General features: G+C 36.1%; 1 protein-coding gene across 6 annotated transcripts in view; it reads right to left on the bottom strand.

Moving 5' to 3' along the window:
- Positions 1-22,648, bottom strand: part of FAM184A (family with sequence similarity 184 member A) — a 131,174-nt gene that overhangs the window by 31,603 nt on the left and 76,923 nt on the right. For all 6 annotated transcript variants that reach the window (XR_009506164.1, XM_059941320.1, XM_059941323.1 and 3 more), the window contains exons 6-9: positions 20,814-20,936; positions 12,523-12,684; positions 10,194-10,315; positions 9,580-9,730 (exon numbers count right to left, since the gene is read on the bottom strand). Coding sequence is in view for 5 of the 6 variants with exons in the window: in XM_059941320.1 (XP_059797303.1) it covers positions 9,580-9,730; positions 10,194-10,315; positions 12,523-12,684; positions 20,814-20,936 (558 nt within the window). In the remaining variant the exon portion in view is untranslated. The remainder of the gene's footprint in view (positions 1-9,579; positions 9,731-10,193; positions 10,316-12,522; positions 12,685-20,813; positions 20,937-22,648) is intronic.

Raw genomic sequence — 22,648 nt, 5'->3', positions numbered from 1 at the left:
TTCTCCAGACTTCACAAAACTTAAGAAAATCTGAGGGATTTTTAGTTGTAGTTTCTTTTTTTTAACCTCTTTGTATTTCTCTGAACTGATGTTCTGGCATTAGAAGTTAATGTAAAATGTATGGCATTTACTTATGAAGTAGATTTTTTCCCTCTTTAAGGTATCATCAGACAAAAATATATACGTTATTTAGGATTCCTGAACTAACTGATAAATTAGACCAGTATGAAAGATCAGAGGTTCTTCTGTAGGAATTCTAGATTTTAGATTTTATTTAAGAGTATATTTGAACATTTGGAATCTAAACTCATATGGTCACTAACTCTGTCAACATACTGTTGGCAGGCCATGGAAATATCTAAACCAAAGGCGTGGTCGCTAAGCTGTGCCCTGGGGTGACTTACACCATAGACCTGGCAACAGCAATTAGAAAAGGCACAACAGTGGTGCTGGGTCACAATACCCTTATTGATGAGTACATAAACGAAGTAAGATTTATTCTTTTGTTAAAAAATTTTTTATTAGAGTACTATTATATTCCAGGAAGTACAGAGTGATATAGAGAACTGAATAAGAGAGTAAAACAAACATACACAAAAAATAAGAAAAAGTTCATGGTAAATATTATGACAAAAAAGGTTGATGTGACAGGAAATGACTAGAGGTGATACTGGGTTGATGGTAAGGAAAGATCTTTTGAAAAACGTGACATTTAAAATGGCATGATCCGATTTACATCATAAAAGATTACTTCAAGTTTGTGGAAAAAAGTGAAATTGGGGAGACTAGACAGAAGGCTGTTATACGGTGTCTTGGACTAGTGTTTTCTAAGGGAGGTGGAAGCAGGTGGCGCTGGGATATGCTTTGGAGGTGGAATGAACAGGATTGGCATTACAGGAGAGATAAAGGAAAGAGAGAAAGCAAGGATGACTCCTCATCCTTTGAGCAAAAAGCAGTGCCAAGAAGCGAAGATGACGGGATGGGGATTGAGAATCAATACTTTTGAGTCAGACATGCTAAGCCTGAGATGCCTATTAGACAACCAAATGACTGAATTTAGGTGAAGACATCAAGGCTGGAGATTTAACTTTGGAAGTCACTGACATACAGATGGCGTTTTAAACCACAAAACTGGATGAGATTCCCCCAAGTAAATGTTTGCTTGAAAGAATATCGGATGAACTAAAAATCTGTATGCAAAAATATTATTTGGCAATATTCTATATGAGCAAGATCCATGCTAATAAAAATCGATGCCCTATATAATAGTCAATTTGTTTTAAAGCATCTTAAGCTACTTGTTAGTTTTTGAGATGAGTGAAAAGGGTCTCAAGAGGTCCTCTTCAGCTCACTGAGAGCACTTAGATACTTCAGCATAGAAGGCTTACATAGAGTGTAAGGCTTACATAGAGTGTAAGGCTTACATAGAGTGTGCTTCAGCATTTCTAGTCTTGAAGGATGAATATAATAAGACTTTCAGCTAAGTGAGGAAGAAAACTGAAAATAACTAAAAATTGCTGCACTTAATTAGAAATTTACAGCTTTGTACATAAGAAGCTATGCTCTTAGGAGTAATCTCATTGTTCTAAACCTCAGTTTATTCATTTAGAAAATAGCACAAGGTTTTTTACATGTTTGTAATTTGCAAACATATTGGTATATAACTATTGAAATCCACTGAATTACAAGCTTTTAGAGGACCCTGCCTTGTTCATATTTTGTATCCAAATTGCCAAACTTGGTACCTGGCAAAGAGTAAGTGGTCAATAAATGTTTACTAAAAGACTAAATGAATGACATGGACTTTTACTATTGAGTTAGTTCTTACTACTCTCTACCTTTTCCCTTTCCCCACAGTAACATAAGCAGTAATGAGAAATTTCTAGATAATGAAAAAGAAAGAAATTATTTAGAAAAAAATGTATATCTTGCATAAATCCTGTTGACAAAAGCCAACAGAATCTAAGACTTAGAAACGTAACCCTTCAGAGAAATGAACTAATGAGTATACTAAATATTTGTTCAGAAAATATTAATCCGAACAAAGATAGACTGCCAAGAGGGAAGCAACATACGCTGAATGGCACCTATCTTGCCCTACTCTATTCTGTTCTCCATACCGCAGTCAGAGTTTTGAAATTTCAATATTTGAATGCGTCACACTCCTGATTAAAACCTTTCAGTAGCTCCTCATTGCACTTTAAAGTCTCAACAAGGCAAACAAGATCCGACCCTGCCTACCTCTACCACCTTCCTAGCTCTCTATTCCCCAGAACAAAGGTATTTGGGGGCAGGCTGAGGGCCTCTGCACATACCTCCCCCTCTCCCCACATTGCTGTTCTCCTTCTCCTCTTGGGCTGACTACTGCTTCTCTTCCAGGTCTCAGGTAAAGGATCCCCCACTCAGAGAAGCCTTCCCCAAGTTCCCAGACTATGTTAGGTCCTCATGGTACATACACTTGTGTCCCATGGTTGTAATGAATTAATGTGTCACACTGTTATTTCTATTTGCCTTCTTTTCTAGATTATAAGCAATGAGAAGGCAGGGATCATTACAACCCCATCACTGGTCTGACACAGTGCCTGGCATATCAGAAGCACTGAATTTTTGACATATGTCAAAATGTCATCAAATGCCAATAGACAGAATAAAATTTTCATTACTAACAAAAGAAATGTAATTTGTTAAATTTCTAAATTCCTTGAAGGAATATCTACACTAATCTTATGTTGCAATTCAAGTAAAATATGTTAGATCTTAATAAAATGTTCCAAAATTAATTATTTAATATACAATACTGTAATTTCTTAAATTATGTAAAGCTTTTTCAAATATTAATTTCAAATATACTAATATCTAGAGAAAAGCAACCAATAAACCTAAGATTAGAAGTAGGAACCACAACTTTAATAATTCTCCTGAAGCAAAAAATAGAAGAAAAAGTCATGAACAATTGTTTAATATTTTAACTAAATTAGTAATAACTGGCTTTTAAATGAAATTAAGGTAGAGAAAAGCTAATATGTTAGGTAATCTTAACACTTCTCAGAGACTACGTCTTTAAATAACTTTATAATCATACATCCATTGAACGCTTTCATATCCAAAATATTTTAATTCTTTTTAGTATCTTGCCATAGGAAATAGAAATAGATTAAATTGATTTATTACTACAATGCCATCTAGAAGTTCTTAAGTATTTTTCAGGTGTGTCTGGGCCCTAGTACTCCTGAAGGCACAAACTGTTCTGCATTTCATCACAGTCCTACTATAGTATTTTGCAGAACAGATACACACACACACTCAGTACACATTAAAACTACCCAGTATTTTAACATCTCTTTTAAAGTTAGGTATAGATATCATAGTTTCATCTCTTCACTCTCTTCTCCTAAAGATGTCAATATAAAAACTGGATAGACTTAAATTTTCAAAAGGCAGTTTTTGGCAGGGAAAAGAAAATTAAATATTTTTAGATTTGCAAATTAATTCAGAAAGCAATTTAGTACTATTTATTTTAGAAGAAAAAAAACTCAAGCAGAAAAATAACATAGGTCTGATAAAAGAGGATATAACATAGTTGAAGTAAGAATGTCATTAATTTTTTTGACTGAAGAAAAATTTAAAACTTCCATATTTACTAAGGAAAATATTGCAAATTAACTTTGAATCCAGGAACTGAAGTAGGAAGAATGAAGTATAATGGATGTTGGTTGGTTTTTGGTAGACTTTAATTCCATTCCACATTTTCTGAGAAAGCAAAATTGAGCCATGCCTGCTATTCCCACTCTCTGTTCTAGCTGGCTTTTCTCTTTTCTCCATGTTATTTCCCTTCGTCTTCCTGCTTCTTCTTCCTTTGACTTCCCTCTTCCTTACCCAAGTCCTCTCTTTTCCCAGGGTTCAGGCTGGATCTCTGATGTTTCTTTTACATAGTTCCTGCCCTCCTAATTTCTAGGGAGAGGATTCTGAAGCTTCATGGTCAGCTTCACTGATCTCCTGGCACTGCTTAGGGCTTCCGTCAAGGTCATGGTTCGAATTAGCTGAGAAGAGATGATTATTCCAAGTCCTTTTCTATTCCTTCTACCTCAGAATCTGCTTGCAGCTATTCTTCCATTAAAAGGTAGTATTGTTACTCATTTAAAATGGGCATAAAACTGATGAAAATATAATCTTTTTTCAATAGACAGAAATATGATTTCTAAAGAGAGAGAACTCCTTTCTTCCTAACATAAAACTTCTTAAAGAGTTAAGAGGGAGAGCCAGCAGAATGAGTCCTGAGCTTATAGTGCCAAATTTACTCAAAATTTTGCGTTCTAAATAGTCTAGACCAGTGCTAATAGAATTATAATTCAGAGCCACATATGTAATTTTAATTTTTTAGTAGCCATATTAAAAAAAAAGTAAAATGATTTTTAGGCATGTATGTAACCCAATATATCCCAAACACTAGCATCTCAACATGAGATTATATAAAAAGTACTAGTGAGACATTCCATATTCTTTTTTTATACTAAAATTTTGAAACCCGGTATAAATATTACACTGACATCTCAACTTGGATGAAGTTCATTTCAAGTGCTGAACAGTCATAGGTGGCCTGTCACTACCATTTTAGACAGCACTAGTCTAGAAATCAGAAAGCGGTCTGCAACAGCCTTAAGAAACTGGCTTTTCAGTCACTCTTGATCAAGAGCATTGATTTTAATGCTCTGTTTCTTATTCATGTCATTGTTCTTTCCTACTGAGTGTGACAAATGCCAAAATATCCTGGGATTGTAGAATCAATACGTCTAAAACCAAACTTACCACCTCACCCCCCCTTCAATGAAGTAGTTTGTCGTGACCTCCCTGTGTCAGATGATGATCTTCTTTTCATTATCCTGGTTTCAAATCCTGGGTCAGTTTTAACATTTCCTTCTCCTTTACCAAAGTATTCCATCAAATTACATGATTTGTTCCTTTACAAGTTCTCTGGTAATTCTCAGTGAAATAAACTTAACTCAGGTCCTATTTGGGTAGAATTATTTGTACTTCATATATTTGACAACTTCCTCTTTGGATGCCGTGCCTCAGTTTTTCTTTATTCAACAACTACTGAGGGCTTACTGCATGCCAGGCACAGTTTAAGCTGCCGGGGATGCAGCAGTGAACAATACAGATGAAGATCCAGCTCTCATGGAACCACATTCTAATAGGGAAGAGAATCAATATGATGCTATGTAGTAACAAATGTTCTGAAGAAACACAAAGCAGAATAAGAAGACAGAGAGTGACAGAGGGTGCTATTTAAAGTGGTCAAGGAAGATCTTTTTGAGGAGTTAAGATCTGAGCAGAGAATTGAACAAATTGAGGAACAAGCCATGTAGATCTGGGGAAAGAGGATTCCGTCTGGAGGGAGTGGCAGATGCAGAGGCCCTGAGATGGATTAAGCTTGGTGTGTGTGATCCAGAAACTCCACGTAGTCCAGTATGACTGTCAAAAAGGAAGGGAGAAAGTGGCAGAAGATGACACTGGCAATGCAGCCAGAGGCCAGATCACAAGGTCCGAATCACGAGGCTACGGCAGGCCATAGTAAGAGTGTGGATTGTGTTCTAAACGTGATGGGAAGCCACTGGTGGATTTGAAGCAGAAGAATAACTTCATCCAACTTAATATTTTAACAGCACCACTTTGGCAGGTTGGAAAGCAATTTGTAGGTAGGTAAGAGGAGAAGCAGGGAGACCAAATGTAGGTTCCAGGTGCGGTACAGAAGAGAACTGCAAATGGCTTGTTCTGGGCTGGTAGTGCAGGAAGCGGTGAGAGACGGGCAGATGCGGGCTCACGTACTGTGAAGGTAGAGAGCAGGAAGTGCTGACAGGCTGGCTGTTCAGGGTGAGAGGGGAGGCTGAGCAGTAAGGGATGGCGGGGTCTAGGAGGGGCGGGCTGCCTTAGGCTGGCACCGCAGAGGGGTGCACGGCACGCATTCAGGAGTTCTGCTGCAGACACTAACTTAGGTATTTATATCGAGATGTCTCCATTTCATCCTCACTTCAACATCACAGCCATATTAAGCTGCCTAACATAAAAATTTCAGCATGTGATTCCTCTGTCCACAAACCTTTGATAGAATCTCACAGCTTATTGAGCGAAATTTGAACTCCCAAGCCTAGAAGTCAAAGTTTTTCACAATGACCTCTCTCCCCAACTGTCCTCTTATTTTTCTGTATTCCTCACAGTGCCTGGGAGATATTCAATTAAATGTTTGGTAAATGAATAAAAATATTTGTGTTCGTCCTTCACCTTATTCAAGAGTCACACTAAAGCTGACCTCCTCAATGAACTCTTTCTCAATCACACTGGTTATACTACTCTTTCTCTACTCTATTCTCTTACCCAGCAGTATGTTGGTAAATGTTTAACAGCTCTCTGAAAAACAAAGCCCTCATCTGTAGCATTTGCTGTATCTGTGATGTAAACACTCCCACCATGGATGGTTGCAAGCCACCGCCGTGATGATCCTGAATGTGAAGTTGAGAAGGTATGTGCACAACCAGCTTGGTGAGCTGGCAGAGCTGCTGCACCATTGCTCCTACAGTACAAACTGTCCAGACCATCTATAAAATCACTTACTACATAGTGACTTTTACTGTAGGTATCTGTATACAAATCTTTCCCCTATTATACTGTAAATATGTGGAGAGTAAAAATTGTGTTATATACATCGCTATAACCAGCTAAATGACCTTGGGGCCTCAAAGTTCAAAATGGAGAGTCACACATAAACTACAAAATTCCATAATTTTATGCCTGAATGATCCGTGTGTTTCTCAAATTTCTCAGTCCACTGATCTGAACGAGGGCACTGGAATATGAAGTCATATTGGACCCAAAATTAAATCTGCCTTGAAACAGGTGAAATAAAGAAATAAATGATGACAGTTTAGGATCACAGATAGAAAATACGATCACAGGGGAATCTATATAATCGCTTTTCTTTAGACAGAGTTGAAAAATAACAATGTAGTTCTCTTGCTTTCAAGGAATTCAAATGTACGCACTGATCAGCCCAGGAAGAATAATTAGTTTTGCACTAAAGTGTAATCATTGAATAGAAAAAAAAGAACACAATGAAATATTAAAAGTAAACTTAAAGATATAAAATTAGACTCTGATTGGAGCACAGAATGAAAATAATAGCTTTTGGAACTTTTCATAAAGTAAAAAAGCATCTGATTAAAGAAAAATGAAATTCTTATGCTTTTCTATGCCCATTTTTCTGATACGTCGGCTATGAGGGTTAGTTTAAATCAAATTTAACTCTCAAGAGTTTAAATTCATGTGAAAGACAAATTACTTTACTTCTTCTTTGCTCTGAGTAGGATGAAATACATGTAAGCTAAGACACAAAAGTTAGACTTGTGTTCAGTTCACTCAGAAATAATTAAAATACATGAAAATGCAGATCTTCTGATACCTTTCATAACATACGCTTCTGCCTAGGCCCTGGCTGTTTCCCATTCTATTCTCCACTCTTACTTCCTTAATGTCACGAACCCCAGGCCAGGTCTGTTTTCCCTAAGTGCGGAGGGGTGCAGGCTGTGCTGGGTGAACAGAGTGGAATGGCTGTAGGGGTCAGGGTTGGGGGTGGAAGGTTTGAGGAGCTGGGCTGAGCAGGAGTCAGGCAAGTGGAAAGTGGTGGAGCAGGTGTCAGAGCACAGCCTCTAGGAAACTATCAAAGAATCAAGAGAACAAGATCCAAAGGGCCAGGAAGGGTCTTCTTTCCAAAACAAAGTTCCATTAAAAAATTGCTGGCTTGCTAGAACTGTTGTCATCTCATACGTCTACAAAGAGTGAAACCTCTAACATAATACCCACTTTTACTTTAACGTGAAATCCTTTGTTTAGTTGTTTTCTTAACTTTCTTCAGGTAGACAATCCTGGATGCAACAGCTATTTGCCAGCTTATCTACGGTAATGTGTGTGCCCTACATATTTTAGAAGTGGCGAGAAAGGAAGATACTGTAATTTTGAAAATGGCCTGATGGCCTGAAGCAGCACAGAACAGTTTTACCTTTGGAGGCAATTAATTTATGGTTAATCTGCTTTGAAAACTGATTAAAAAATTCTTTCTATCAAGCTAGCAAAAATTGGAGCCACATGTAATAAAGTATTTTATAATACACAGACCTCGAACAAGATGCAAAGCATTATGTCCTCTCGGGAATGAACAATGTAGACTAGGTATCAAAAAAAAAAAAAAAAAAAAGACAAGACAAGAAAAGAATATCAGAGAAGCATGGATGAAATCTGACAATTTAATATAAGGAAGAGTAAATGAATAATGAATAAAATAATTTGATAGAAAACAGGTGGGAGAAGTGGTGGGCCCTCTTTACAGTGCCAAATCTAGCCAGAAAATGTCTATGTCAATACTTCCTGATTGAAAAACAAGGCGGACTATTAAGGATGTTTTCCATTTTTATCATGTAGTTGAATTATATGATAAAATTAAATCTTCCAAAGTACAGAACATCATAGAGGAGTAGTACCACTCTACCCAGTAAAACTTGTCCTTCTAGATCCCGAAGTAGAAATGTAAAATAAGTATACAGAAGGTATAAGCAATGCTAACATGGTGACCAGCTTCTAATGAGAGTTGTTGTTTTCTTATTTTTGTTTCAAAGGTTTCAGATTCATTTATTCACAAAAGCTCATAAATATTCATGTAGGTATACTCCCTTTCCAGAGTAACATTGTAAGTTATTATGAAATACCAGCCACAAATTGGCAGGCTCAAAGTACTCTTTTGAAAGACACTGCACGTATGTACCTGTGTAATAAATAATCTTACAAAAAGCCTGCCCTGTTTATTTTGGAATTCATCATGATCACAAATAGAAAGATAATAGTGGATTTCTGGCACTAAATTGCTGAGCTGCTTCTGGTCCAAGTTCTGCACTTGCTTATCAACTGGTGACTCATGCAGTCAGTCCTATTTAATTACTGGCTTTGCAGGAGACTGTTAAGAATTCATAAATTTAGAAGTTGTGTAAATGAGTGAAAATGTGAAAATTCTTTTAATTATAGTTATAAATGCTCTGGAAATAACGAGCCTGACATAAGAAGATAGATTTAGAAAACCACCTTTCATTTATGTCATTTTGAAGCATAAGAGGCAACTTCCTGTTGGTGAGAAAGTAAATTACTCGCTTCTGGTAAGTGGTTTTAGGAAATCAGAATAACATCTAATAAATTTTACCTTCCACTGCCCAAATGGTATCTAATGGCTTGAAAAAAGATGTTATACTTCCAAAAAAAAAACTTTTCCATTTAAAATCTTTAATGCATTCATTTCAAATATTAAACCAAAAAACTGTAAGTGCTTCTCAGTATTTAGGACTGCAGATGTAACATAATTATTTAGCACACGGTTTCATAAGTTTAAGAATATGTCTCCTTGATTTTATACATTTAAAAAATTTTAAGTTTGCCCTATGAAAAATGACAAAATACAGTGAATTAACACACAATGTTTTATATTTCTGTAGCTAGAGAATGTCAAGGAAAATGATCCTCCATAATCTACAGACTATTAATTACCTGGTTTAAGAGATCTTCTACTTTTTTCTGCCATGAATCCCTGGCTGCATTTTTCTCTCGCTCTTTTAACTGCAAAAGTTGAGACATTGCTGACTTTTTATCCTCTTCATGTTGAAGCCTTAACTCTTCGCGAAGCTTAGAACACTCTTGTCTAAAATAGAACAAATGCACTTAATTTGTGAAGAGAATTATTCCTCTCAATAACTGCAGTATAGTTGTTTGCAGGTTTTCTAAGCATTTAATTAATCCTCCTCAAAAGCCAACTCAGAATAAGAGGTGATTATTTCATAGTTAAAGACCATAAAGTAAATTGGTAACTTATCCAGGTCATTGATTTATCAAATTATCAACAGCAGAATAGGGACTAGAGCAATAAGTCCTTTGACTTCCGGTGAGTACTCTGCCTATGTTATAGTCCAGGAAATGAAATAAAAAGTAATCTATATTTAAGCAGAAAAAGAGAATTCCAATTTCTCTGCAATTAATCATGGGAAAAATTCATTAAAAATGCTGCTACTACAGCTTCAACAATGAGACAATATAAGCCATATAACAGAAAATCATTTTCTGCACCTCTGTATAGATAAGATTACATTACTGAGAAAAGAATGTACCTAAGGTTTTCAGTCCATTTTATCTCTAAGTCATGGGCCATTTTGTCCACTCTCAGTTTCTCCTCTTCTTTCATGGCAGCAAGTGTTTCTTCATGCTGTTGCCTTTCTTGTTCTAGCTCACTCTGAAGAATAAAAACTTTTCAATGAAGACTAGTCTTCAAAAGCAAAGTCACTGTTGCTTATTTCAAATAACAGAGTGCTTGCATTATAACTTTTAAATTCTACAGCACAATCATTGATAGTGCTATCTATGACAATTATTTGAGATTTTCTGACAATAAAATCATGGTACCCATTTAATATTTTAAATGTCCTTGTGCAAACTATATTTTATTAAGGCTTATAAGTTTGCAAATTATTTTAATAGTTTAAAGTCAGCATTAAATTAATAATCTTAACTAAATTTTCCATATCATAGGTATCTAAGGATTCAATTATCTTCACCTGTACACACATTACATAGGCAGATACGCTGTTAAAATTCATTCCCATTCATATAAAAAGTATGCTATCTACAAAGCTTAAGCATTATAGTTGTATCTCACTGACACGATTAAAATAATCGTGAGACATTTAGGCTTCTATTTTTATCCTGTAACTTGAAACCAGTGGTCTATGGGTTTAGTGTTATCATGGTAACATGAAATCTCTGTAGAGTAGCATAAATCAAGTGGTTTTCTGGAGCTTGGGGCTGGATATGACCTGTTTGGACAACACTGGCAACCATCGATCCCTGCCAGCAGTGTAGCTGCTCTTAGGGTACAATGGAAAAGGAAGAGATGATGGTCCATCCTTCTGTTAACACAATGACCCTTTCTGGATCACCCACTTGCTAGTAGCACATTGCAGCATTGTTGAGGGGCATATCCAGATTGATGGGAAAGTAGCAAGTCAGTGCTGAAATTGTTGACCTGGCTAGTAAGCAGTAAGTATTGAAACCTGAATTCAGCCATCTTAGCCAATTGTCATTTTCACTAAGTACTCTGCCTCTAAGAATTATTTTTTTCCACCAAAGACAGTGTTGAATGGAGTAGAATTTCTCAAAGAGTATGTCTTTTACTGAATGCAAAGCACTTTATTAGACATATTGGGGTGGGAAAAGAAGTAAAGAAAACACTTGCTCTTAAGGAGCTTACTCAAAGTTATGGTAAACTGTGAGGCAGTACCTATATTTTCTCAATTAAATTTGTCCAGCAGAACAGAAAATGAACAGTTGATAAGGTTTTGCTTAAGTGTTTTTATTATGTTCTACTATTTGATAGAAGAACAATGTAAATATGAGCAAGGACCTTAAAGAAATGGAACTGAATCCAATTCTAAGCTAAAAATATAAAATTTGAAGGCAACATTTACTGAGTGCTTACTATCTTGCTAAGCACTGTGCTGTAATGGTTTACCTCAGTCAATTATGACAATAGCAGTGTGACGTGCAGTATTATCCCCCGCCTCTCCTGCACTGTGTGGATGAGGAAATTAAGATTGAGAATAAGTAACTTGCCCAAAGTTACACACTAAGTGATAGATCCAGAATTCATACCCAACCAATCTGACTTCAGAGCCCACACCTTAAACCATCTCTCTGAAAGAAAAAATAATAAATCTCTAGCTACTGTCCCCCTAGTTGTATGGTTCACTTCTCTACCTTCTAAGGCAGTCTAAATATTTGCTCTGCTTCATGACCCTGAAGGGGAAAGACAAATCTTTTCCAAAATCTGTAGGTCACAGAGAATTACTTAGTTGCTATAGATGAGAGTTCAACTCTTACCAGTAAAAGAACTGTGCATACTAACTGTTACGGATTGAATTGTGTTTCCAAAAAGGTATGTAGAAGTCCTAACACCCCAGTTCCTCAGAACGTGATGCTATTTGGAAACAGGGTCAGTGAAGATGTAATTAGGTAAGGTGGGGCCACACTGAAATAGGGTAAGCCCGTAATCCAGTATGACTGGTGTCCTTACAAGAAGATGTGAGGACACAGGAAGAATACCATGCAAAGACAGAGAAAAGATTGAAGTTGTGCTGCCACAAGCCAAGGAATGCCTGGGGCTACCAGGAGCTGGAAAAGGCAAGGAAGGATCCTCCCTTAGAGGTTTAAAAGGGAGAATGGCCCTGATAACACCTTGATTTTGAACTTCCAATCTTCAGAACTGTGAGAGAATAAATTTCTGTTGTTTTAAGCCACCTTGTTTGTAGTACTTTGTTATGGCAGTCCTAGGAAACTAATAATAATTATATATAAATGTGATGTTTGTAATAAACTTTAAGCAAAGTAACTAAATTATATTTTTACCTTGCTGATATTTAGATTATAACAGGATAATGACATTACCTCAGCATTTAATAGAGCATCCTTGGTCTCCTTCAGCCTGCCTTTAGTCAAGTCCAGCTCATTCTGAAGTCTTTCCTGGGAGTCCTGAAGACTAGCAATGAGTCCTTCTGCAGAGCCAAGACCTTGTTCACTTTTGCTTACCATTTCTTGGAGGTGGCCAATCTGCAAGTAAATACAGTACTTTTAATACACCTCAGTGTAATCGACTAGCAAACAGTCACGTTTGTTTTCTTAAAGTCTTTTCTTTAGATGTAATTTTACTGATGGATCTTTGTTGATGAATTTGGAAGAAGCACTCAACCATGATAGTCTTCATCTGTTGTTTTTTGAAAAGACCTCCATATTTATGATTTCCCTTTGTCATGGCAACCATGTAAATACATGGATACCTCAAGCTCCTGTGAATTCCTGGTTCTATCATATAATCAAATACCTATAAAAAAGAATTGAAGATAAAGATCATACCCAAGATTGAGAAAAAAGGATCTTTTAGATAAAAATATTTTTTAAACTGCTCTTTAAAATTGAATCACTTATATTTCATTCGAGCCCTGTTCTCCATCTATTTATAAAAGTGATAGATTTAGGTCAATATTGATAAGCTGGTAAATGTAGCTTAAATTAGGATATGTTGTGATCTCTATGTTTCCATAAAAAATGTGTGTCTTGAAATTGTTAAGAGTTGAATTTACACACTCTTGAAATTAGGAGCTAATAGACAATTTGTTGATTAAGCAGACCTCAAGTAATGAGAACTATTATAAAATCAGTAAATGAAATACTTTAAATTATCTAGGAAAATATTACGAAGTAAAAATCTCATTTTTATAAAACAGCCACGCTTATCAAAACTCTACAGAAATGACAACTGGTAATTAAAAAATAATACCTGAATATTTCTCACTGTAAATACAGACATCACAAAGAAAACTGAAAATCCTTCTTTAATCCCCTCTCTGACCTGAAATCCCCTGCCCCCGACTTCCTGTCTCCTTTTCATGCAGATATATGCACATGCTGAACAATTCCAGTGATGGTAGCATTTTATCTTGTTAGTATCTTTAAAGGGATGCCAACCTCATAAAATGAGCTGGGAGCTTCCATTTTTTTCTGGGCTCTGAAATATTTTCATAGCTAAGATTTACTTGTTTTTTGAAAATTTAGTATAATTCATCCATTAAAATCCTCTGGGTCTAGTGCCTCTCTAGATATATGTTGGACTATTTAGTTTCTTTCATGGCTATAATTGGTTTGGCCAGGTTGTTCAACTACTTTGAGTCATTTTAGAAATTTAAATTCTCATACGAAGACATCAGTTTTCCTTAAATTTGAAAACTAACTAGCATATTTGTAAATAATATTCATTTACAATGTTGTAAAATTTTCTCTGTCACTGTATTTATGTCACATTTCCCTAGTCTACATAGCTTACTTGTATCTCCTCTACTTTTTGTGTTGATCTGGCTTGCAGAATGTGTTCTGCGGTAGTGAATGAATGAATGGAAGAAAAGTGACTGTTAACAGAGTTAAAGAGCACTGAATTTAGGAGAAAATCTAGTTTCAAGTTCTGGGTCTGCCAGTATAAAATAGCAGTAAAAATACCTACCTCACAGAGTTACTATGATAATTAAATTCAAGGATATATGGAAAAAGGTTCTTTAACTAGAAAGCAACATACAAATATTAGGTACCAATCAATATTCATACAATTTGCCAATCACCTATTCCACCCCTCCCAGTTTCTCCTCTCTCATAATTTTGCTTACGGTGTGTTTTGATATCTGTACAAATATTCTGTGTTTTTAATTCATGACACTGCCATCATATTTCAAAAAGCCTTCTTTGTCCTTATATTTTTTGTCACTTGAGTTTTGTATTTTATTTATATTTATATTCATGATTTAATATTACATTTCAATGCTTAGCCCACCTGGAACTTTTTTGGTACAAGGTTGAAGAAAGAATCTAACTTCATTTTCCTCTTCTCTTCCATTTACATACAGTCTTAAAAAAGCATTGTCATCCACTATGATTCAGATTAAACCTATTAACTCTGGCCTCTATCCTACTATTCTACTGACATTACAGGCAAGTCCTCAGAGAACTCTTGATTGCATAACATTTTCAGGCCTCATAGTCTGAGCCTAATCACTGTCTGACACTGACACTTCCACCCTCTTGCAAGTATCTGCTTTCATGCTTTTCTGATATCCATTAATCCTTGTTCTCATGCTTTTGATTTCTCCTTTTCAATCGCTTTTCCTGGCTCTGTTAATTCAATATTGGTGCACCTCTTGTTACCAGCAATCTTCTCATTAGCTACCCTTGAGTAAGCTCTTCTACTTAAATGGCTTCCAGAACTGCCTGATCTTTAGCTCCAAGCCTGCACACTCTACTTAGTTCCAGCCTAGATGTCTCACAATCACCGCAAAGTCAGCATAGCCAAACAACTCGATGTCTTGCCATCCAATGTATTTTTCCTCTACAGGAAGTAGATATTCCTATCTTCCAAAAGTGGCATTATTATCTGTCCAAATACCTAAGCTAGATACCCGAGTCACTTTCTACCATTCACCATATCAAGCCCTATAAATTTTATTTTATTTTAAAATTTTTTTATTTTTGTATTTTATTGACATATAGTTGATTTCCAATATTATATTAGTTTCAGGTACACAGCATAGTGATTCAATATTTTTATAGATCGTACTGCATTTTAAAGTTATTACAAAATAATGGCTATATTACTCCATGCTGTACAATATGTCCTTGTAGCTTATTTTATACATAGTAGAGTGTACCTCTTAATCCCATACCCCATCTAACCCCTCCCCCCACCCCGTCCCTACTGTAACCACTAGTTTGTTCTCTATATCTGTGTCTGTTTCTGTTTTCTTATATACATTTGTTTTCCTTTTTTAGATTTCACATATAAGCATTAACATAAAGAGTATCTGTCTTTCTCTATCTGACTTACTTCACTAAGCACAATACTCTCTGTGTCCCTTGTTGCAAATGGCAAACTTTCATTCTTTTTTATGGCTGAGTAATATTCCATTATATACATATTGGGTTGGCCAAAAAGTGCCTTCGGCTTTTAAGTAAAAATAAAAGACACATTTTTCATTTTCACCAAGAACTTTATTGAACAATGTATTCACCCTTTTGTTCCACTACCTTCTGCCATTTTTCAGGCAACTTCATAATTCCATCTTCCCGAACCTTTTTATCTTTTTGAGCAAAGAACTGTTCCAGGTGCCTTTTACAGTCTTCCAAGGAATTGAAATTTTTTCCATTCAGAGAATTTTGTAAAGACTGAAATGAATGGAAATCCAAAGGTGCAACGTCTGGTGAATACAGCAGATGAATCAGAACTTCCCAGCCAAGCTGTAACAGTTTTTGCCTGGTCATCAAACAAACATGTGGTCTTGTGTTACCCTGATGGAAGATTATGTGTTTTCTGTTGACTAATTCTGGATGCTTTTCGTCGAGTGCTGCATTCAGTTGGTCTAACTGGGAGCAGTATTTGTTGGAATTAATCGTTTGGTTTTCCGGACGGAGCTCATAATATAGGACTCCCTTCCAATCCCACCATATACACAACATCACCTTCTTTGGATGAAGACGGCCCTTTGGTGTGGTTGGTGGTGGTTCATTTCACTTGCCTCATGATCTCCTCCGTTCCACATTATTGTACAGTATCCACTTTTCATCGCCTGTCACAATTTGTTTTAAAAACAGAACATTTTCATTACGTTTAAGTAGAGAATAGCATGCGGAAATATGGTCAAGAAGGTTTTTTTTTGCTTAACTTACGTGGAACCCAAACGTCAAAGTAATGAACATAACCAAGCTGGTGCAAATGATTTTCAACGCTTGATTTGGATATTTTGAGTATGTGGGCTATCTCCCACGTGGTGTAACGTTGATTGTTCTCAGTTAATGTCTCAATTTGATCGCTATCAACTTCAACTGGTCTACCCAACCGTGGAGCATCATCCAGTGAGAAATCTCCAGCACGAAACTTCACAAACCACTTTTGACATGTTTGATCAGTCACAGCACCTTCTCCATACACTGCACAAATCTTTTTTCTTTTTTTTCTTTTTTTGGCTGCACTGGGTCTTTGTTGCTGCGTGCGGGCTTTCTCTAGTTGCGGTGAGCGGGGGCTTACTCTTCGTTGTGGTGCACAAGCTTCTCACTGCGGTGGCTTCTCTTGTTGCGAAGCATGGGCTCTAGGCGCACAGGCTTCAGTAGTTGTGGTGCATGGGCTCAGTAGTTGCATCCCGCAGGCTGCAGAGCACAGGCTCAGTAGTTGTGGTGCACGGGCTTGGTTGCTCCGCAGCATGTGTGATCATCCTGGACCAGGGATTGAACCCGCCTTGTCCCCAGCACTGGCAGGCAGATTCTTAACCACTGCACCACCAGGGAAGTCCCACAAATCTTATTTTGTGTTTTGGTTGCATTTTTACCTTTCTTGAAATAATAAAGCGTAATATGCTGAAAATGTTGTTTTTTCTTCCATCTTCAATATTAAGATGGCTATACAAAAACTAGCCAATTTTGGTAAGTCTTTTTTTAAATGCACGTTGATACGACAGCTGTCACATACAATCTAACAAAATTGTTTCAAATGAAGTTAAAGACAACTAAGGGCTACTAGAGCCATCTTGCGGAAAAAACCGAATGAACCTTTTGGCCAATCCAATATATACCACATCTTCTTTATCCATTCATCTGTTGATGGGCACGTAGGTTGCTTCCATATCTTGGCTATTGTAAATAATGCTGCTATGAACAGAGGGGTGTATGTATCTTTTTTAATTAATGTTTTTGCTCTCTTTGGATATTTACCCAGGAGTGGAATTGCTGAATCATGGTAGTTCTATTTTTAGTCTTTTGATGAACCTCCATACTGTTTTCCATATTGGCTGCACCAATTTACATACCCACCAACAGTGTAAGAGGGTTCCCTTTTCTCCACATCCCTTTTCTCCACATTTGTTATTTGTAGACTTTTTGATAGTAGCCATTCTGACAGGTAAGAGGTGATATGGCATTGTTGTTTTTGATTTGCATTGTCTAATAATTAGTGATGTTGCGCATCTTTTCATGTGCCTGTTAGACATTTTTCCAAAGTAGACATATGGATGACTACTTAGGTCTTCTGCTCATTTTTTGATTGGGTTGTTTATTTTTCAATATTGAGTTGTATAAGCTGATTATATATTTTGGATATTAACCCGTTATTGGTCATATCTTTTGCAAATATTTTCTCTCATTCAGGAGGTTGTCTTTTCTTTTGTCGATGGTTTCCTTTGCTGTGCAAAAGCTTTTACATTTAATTAGGTCCCATTTGTTTATTTTTGATTTTATTTCTTTTACCTTAGGAGACAGATCCAAAAAATATTACTACAATTGATGTCAAATATTTACTGATCTCCTACCATGTGTCAGGCAGCGTAACAACTGTGATAGAACATCTTATAATAAACAAATCCAAATGCTTTTCATTTTAACAAAATATTGAAAAAATATATATCCACTTAAAAAGCTTATTTCCAGAAGAAAATCTACAACTTAAATGTTATAAGAACATTTTAAAAGACCATAATGGTCAGAATTATTGATGATTCAGCTTACTATTTTGTCTTCAAAGGTGATCCCAAAATAACATTTCATAGGATAACAGGGTTATCCTTCACCTGAGATTTTAAACTCACTAGCATCCCTTAATATACTATTATGATTCTGGCATTCATGAATTTGTCATCTAGATCCACAGTTGAACTACTTAACATTTTGAGGCTATTTCACTTGGAAGGGTATCAAGATCTACCAACTTATGAAGACAGTACATTCCTTAATTTTTTCTAAAACAATCACTTTCAGTTTTTATGAACTACTCCCCTAATTCTTTCCTCCTGTCTTTCCACAGATGTATCTATTTTTCATCCAATAAATGTAAGTGGAATAAAATCTTTATTTAAAAGGCAAAACTTCTGACTAGGTATTTTTAAAAATGCAGCTATATGTGTTGGGCAAGAGGCACACGTAAACATAGGATGCAGAAAAACAGAGAGTCAGTGGATGAAAAAAGATACACCAGACAGCTTATACAATACCAAATAACACAGACTAAGCCAAAAAGTATGATTTGTTAAGTAGCTAAAACAATTTTATATTTGTATGCATATAACAAAGCCTCTAAATATACAAAGCAAAAATTGATAGAATGTAAGAAGAAATAAGCAAATACACCATCATAGTATCAATGTTTAGAAACTGATAGATCAAGAAGATAAAAATGGAAAAGAATACAGAATATTTGAAGAAAATAGCTTAAAATCTTGATTTAATGAACCGGAATACAGACTACATTGCATTAAACGAGCGGATGCACTCAGAACATTAAACTTCTTTTATGTGTGAGGTCACAATGCTAGGCCTTAACAAGTTTCAAAAATTGTTTTCATATGAAGCACAATGCAATTAAGGTTACAAAAGCATTTCAATCTCACACAGCTTTTCCAGAGAACAGAAAAGCATATAAGTCCTACTTCATTTTATGAGGCTTGATATAACCTTGATTCCAAAACCAGAAAAGGATGGTATAAAGAAGGAAAAGTATGAAGCCATCTTATTTAAGCCTAGGCTTAAAAATCCTAAAGTGAATATTACAAAACTGAATCTAGTATTATATGAAAAAGATATATATAATCTGTCATGACTAACTAGGACTTAGTCTAGAACTCCAAGGTTGATTTAAAATTATAAAATTGATTAATGTAAGGTACCGCATTAACAAGTTAAAAGAAAAATGAGTATGTTCCCAATAGATGCAGAAAAATCAACATCAATTTGTAATTTTTTTTTAAATTAGGAAACTAGAATTATAAGAGAATTTTCTAAACCTGATAAACAGCATTTACAAAATAAAGCTTCAGAGAAGCATCATAATTAACTGTGAAATGTTGACGTCCTTCACTTTAAGAGCAAGAAACAAAACAAGAATGCTTACTGTCTCTGGAGACCCTAGCCAGCAAAGTAGGACAAGAAAGAAAATGTTCCAGCGTGAAGGGAAGGCAGATACATACAGAGGGATGAGTCAGGCAGATTCTTGGGAGCCACTCTAAAGGGGCACCAAAATATTACCAAGGTGCTAAAACATAATTGAGAATGTATCCAGAAGCAAAATCAATTACATATTCATTAGAACTCTTCTCAGTGAGATTACAATATGTAGGTTGGAGGAATGCTGAAACCACTTGGAATTGAGAGTAGAACTCCAGGGCACCTGCATGAGAGACACAGATGGTCACTAAACCACCTTCTAATGACAGCAGGACACCATAATCACAAGGATCACAGACCGCGAGAGAGAGGTATGCAGTGGATGATCTTGGACAATCAAAGAGAGACTGAGCTAATACCAGTAACAACATTAATTCTCTATTATATCCAAATGTCGTGCTTGGTGCCTTCTCTGGATAAATGTTTAAAGATAATTAAAGAATACTGAGTGCAAATCATTAGCCTGCCCAGGGGCACTCATGTGTTTTGGTGTGGTTTCTGTGAGCAGAAGCAGAGTGATGAGAAAGCAGGACTTAAAGACTGTTGGGAAAGATGAGGCTAGTGAGGTAGGAACAGCTGACAAGATGAGACACATCAAGACAAGAACTTGTTTTAGGAAGACCAGTCTACGAGCCCCATGAAGGATGAGCTGGAAAGGAAGGAAAAGAGGACAGTAGGGGGGCTGTTCTAGGACGCAGATGAACCAGGACACAGGAGAGAAAGGGATGGAACAAGCAATATTATAGCTTTTCAACTGTCTTTACATTTCTTTTATTCACAACTTTTGATTTATAACATTTTATTCTATTCTATTCTTAGTCTTTTCTTTTCCAAGCTAAACAATACTATTTTCATATAGAATTTAAAAATTATTTTAGATGTCACTATCTAAAGATCCAGGGTAGAGAATACGAAGTCAATGTTTTGCAAAAGGGTAGAAAAAACTCTTTTGTTCTCTTTCCTGTAACGGGATATTCTCCTTTGTTTTGCTTTTCCCCACAAAAGCATCTTGGTCCAATATTTTTTGTAGTAAATTTTTACCTGGTGAGATATAATCACTGTCACTATGAAAAATTCAGCATTAAAGAAAGTTTTTGATTATTTTTACTCCAGATATGTTACCTTCATTGAGGCTCATCTACTTATACAATGTTCCCAAATAAGTTACTATCAATGAGATGTAACATAGGTGATTGATTGGCCTAAAGAATCCTTGCCTCTTGATTGGCTGAATTCAGCTTGTCTTCCAGTTCTTCCTTCAGGTTTTCTAGCTCTTGTTGAAGCTGATTTTTATCCTCTTCCAGGTTTAGCTTTTCCTTTTTATGTTGTGCCTCCAATTCCTTAGAAAAAGAAATTTTTAGAAATTAACAAAATTGCAAATATTGTATACTTCGAAGACTCCAAGAAAAAGACTACTCTGTTTTATATTTTGATGCCTTGCTCTTCAAATTAGTCTTATACTTAATTATTAATATCAGAGTTAACAGTGAATCTAATTAATCCTAGGGGCTTAGATTCTATCATTCTGAATCACTTATGATGCAGTGGTTAAGTCATTTTTTTAAATGGTAAGAATATCTGACTAGTCTAGATCAACCTGAAGTCAAAAAAAAGAAATGTGTGATATAAATGATAACTTGGTGAGATGAGAAAAAATTCTAACTATCTCTTGGGTTCATAATTCTTTTATATTTACATAAAAATACAAAATCTAGTAACACTTCTGGAACTCAGTGGTCTAGCACTGGAATGTAGTCAAGGATTAACCAGTAAGAAATTAAGGTATCTAAAGAGCAATATTACTAAAATTGATACTTACTGAAGAACATCTACTATTTGCCAGACATGCTACTTACTACTTGGGATACAAAGGCAATAAGACATGGTCCCTGCCCTTAATAGGCTCATTAAAGAATATGTGATTAAAATTAGATGTAATGGGGAGTACCGGAGTATATGAATAGGGAACTGATAAGTGCTGGCTTGGTGTGAAACTTTCACAGAGAAAGCAATTCCTAAGCATAGTTTGGAGTGTACCAGTAAGAAAAGGTGGTGAAGCAAGAGGGAGATATAACATTCTAGGCAGAAGAAAAAGCATGTGCAAAAACCATGGAGGTAGCAAAGAACAAGGTATGTTACAGGTGTTCAGTATTTCTACAGTGTAAGGTGAGAACAGTAATACATAGGGTTCTATGTTGGGTGTCCCCAAGACAAACTCCAGGTTTGATGATTTGCTGGGATGTCTCACAGGACTCAGCATTTGGTTGTACTCACAGCTATTTGTATTACAGCAAAAGGATACAAAGCAGAATCAGCAAAGAGAAAAGGCACATGGGGCAAAGTCTGCAGGAAACCAGCCTCAAGCTTCTAAGAGTCCTCTCACACAGAACTCTCCTGCAAGTTGGGGCAACACGTGTGAAATGTCCACTAGGAAAGCTCATGAGGGAACTAACACAACACTGTAAAGTAACTATACTCCAATGAAAATTAAAAAAAAAAAAAAAAAAAAGAAAACTTTCATAGAATCAGATATTGGTAAATAACTAAATATGAGAAATATAACAAATACATTATTATAATTATTATTTTATAAATTTACCTTAACCCTAAATAATATCCTTACACTTAGGATGGATTTGTAAAATTGCCTTTGTGTCTATAAAAATGGTACAGAACTTTGTCAGTTCAGCCAAGGTGGTTAGGTATCTACTTTCATGATCATTAACTTCATTTCCCAAATAAACATACTCGGGGGCGGGGGGGGGGGAAGCAAAGCTCGTGAGGGACTTAGTGCCAGGTTTCTTACTGGGGGCTGGCCAGTTTAGCATGTTCCAAAATTCGAGACTCCAGGAAGGAAAGTACATGTTCAGGATAAACCATATTGTTTGCATAAACAGTTTAGGCACAGGGAGCCATTCTTATCAGGGAATGGTGGGAACCCTCCTGAAATTCAAGTTCTAGACACCAGCCAAGGGCCAACCTTGCACCATGTTTTCTAAGGATGGCAGTTTCAGGCCTGCTATGTTATCTCTTTTCTGCATGGCTTCTCTGT

This window comes from Balaenoptera ricei, chromosome 12, assembly GCF_028023285.1.
Source record: "Balaenoptera ricei isolate mBalRic1 chromosome 12, mBalRic1.hap2, whole genome shotgun sequence".
In the NCBI taxonomy this organism is placed as follows: Eukaryota; Metazoa; Chordata; class Mammalia; order Artiodactyla; family Balaenopteridae; genus Balaenoptera; species Balaenoptera ricei.
Note: the sequence above shows the minus strand (reverse complement) of the source record. Positions and strands in the feature narration are given on the sequence as shown.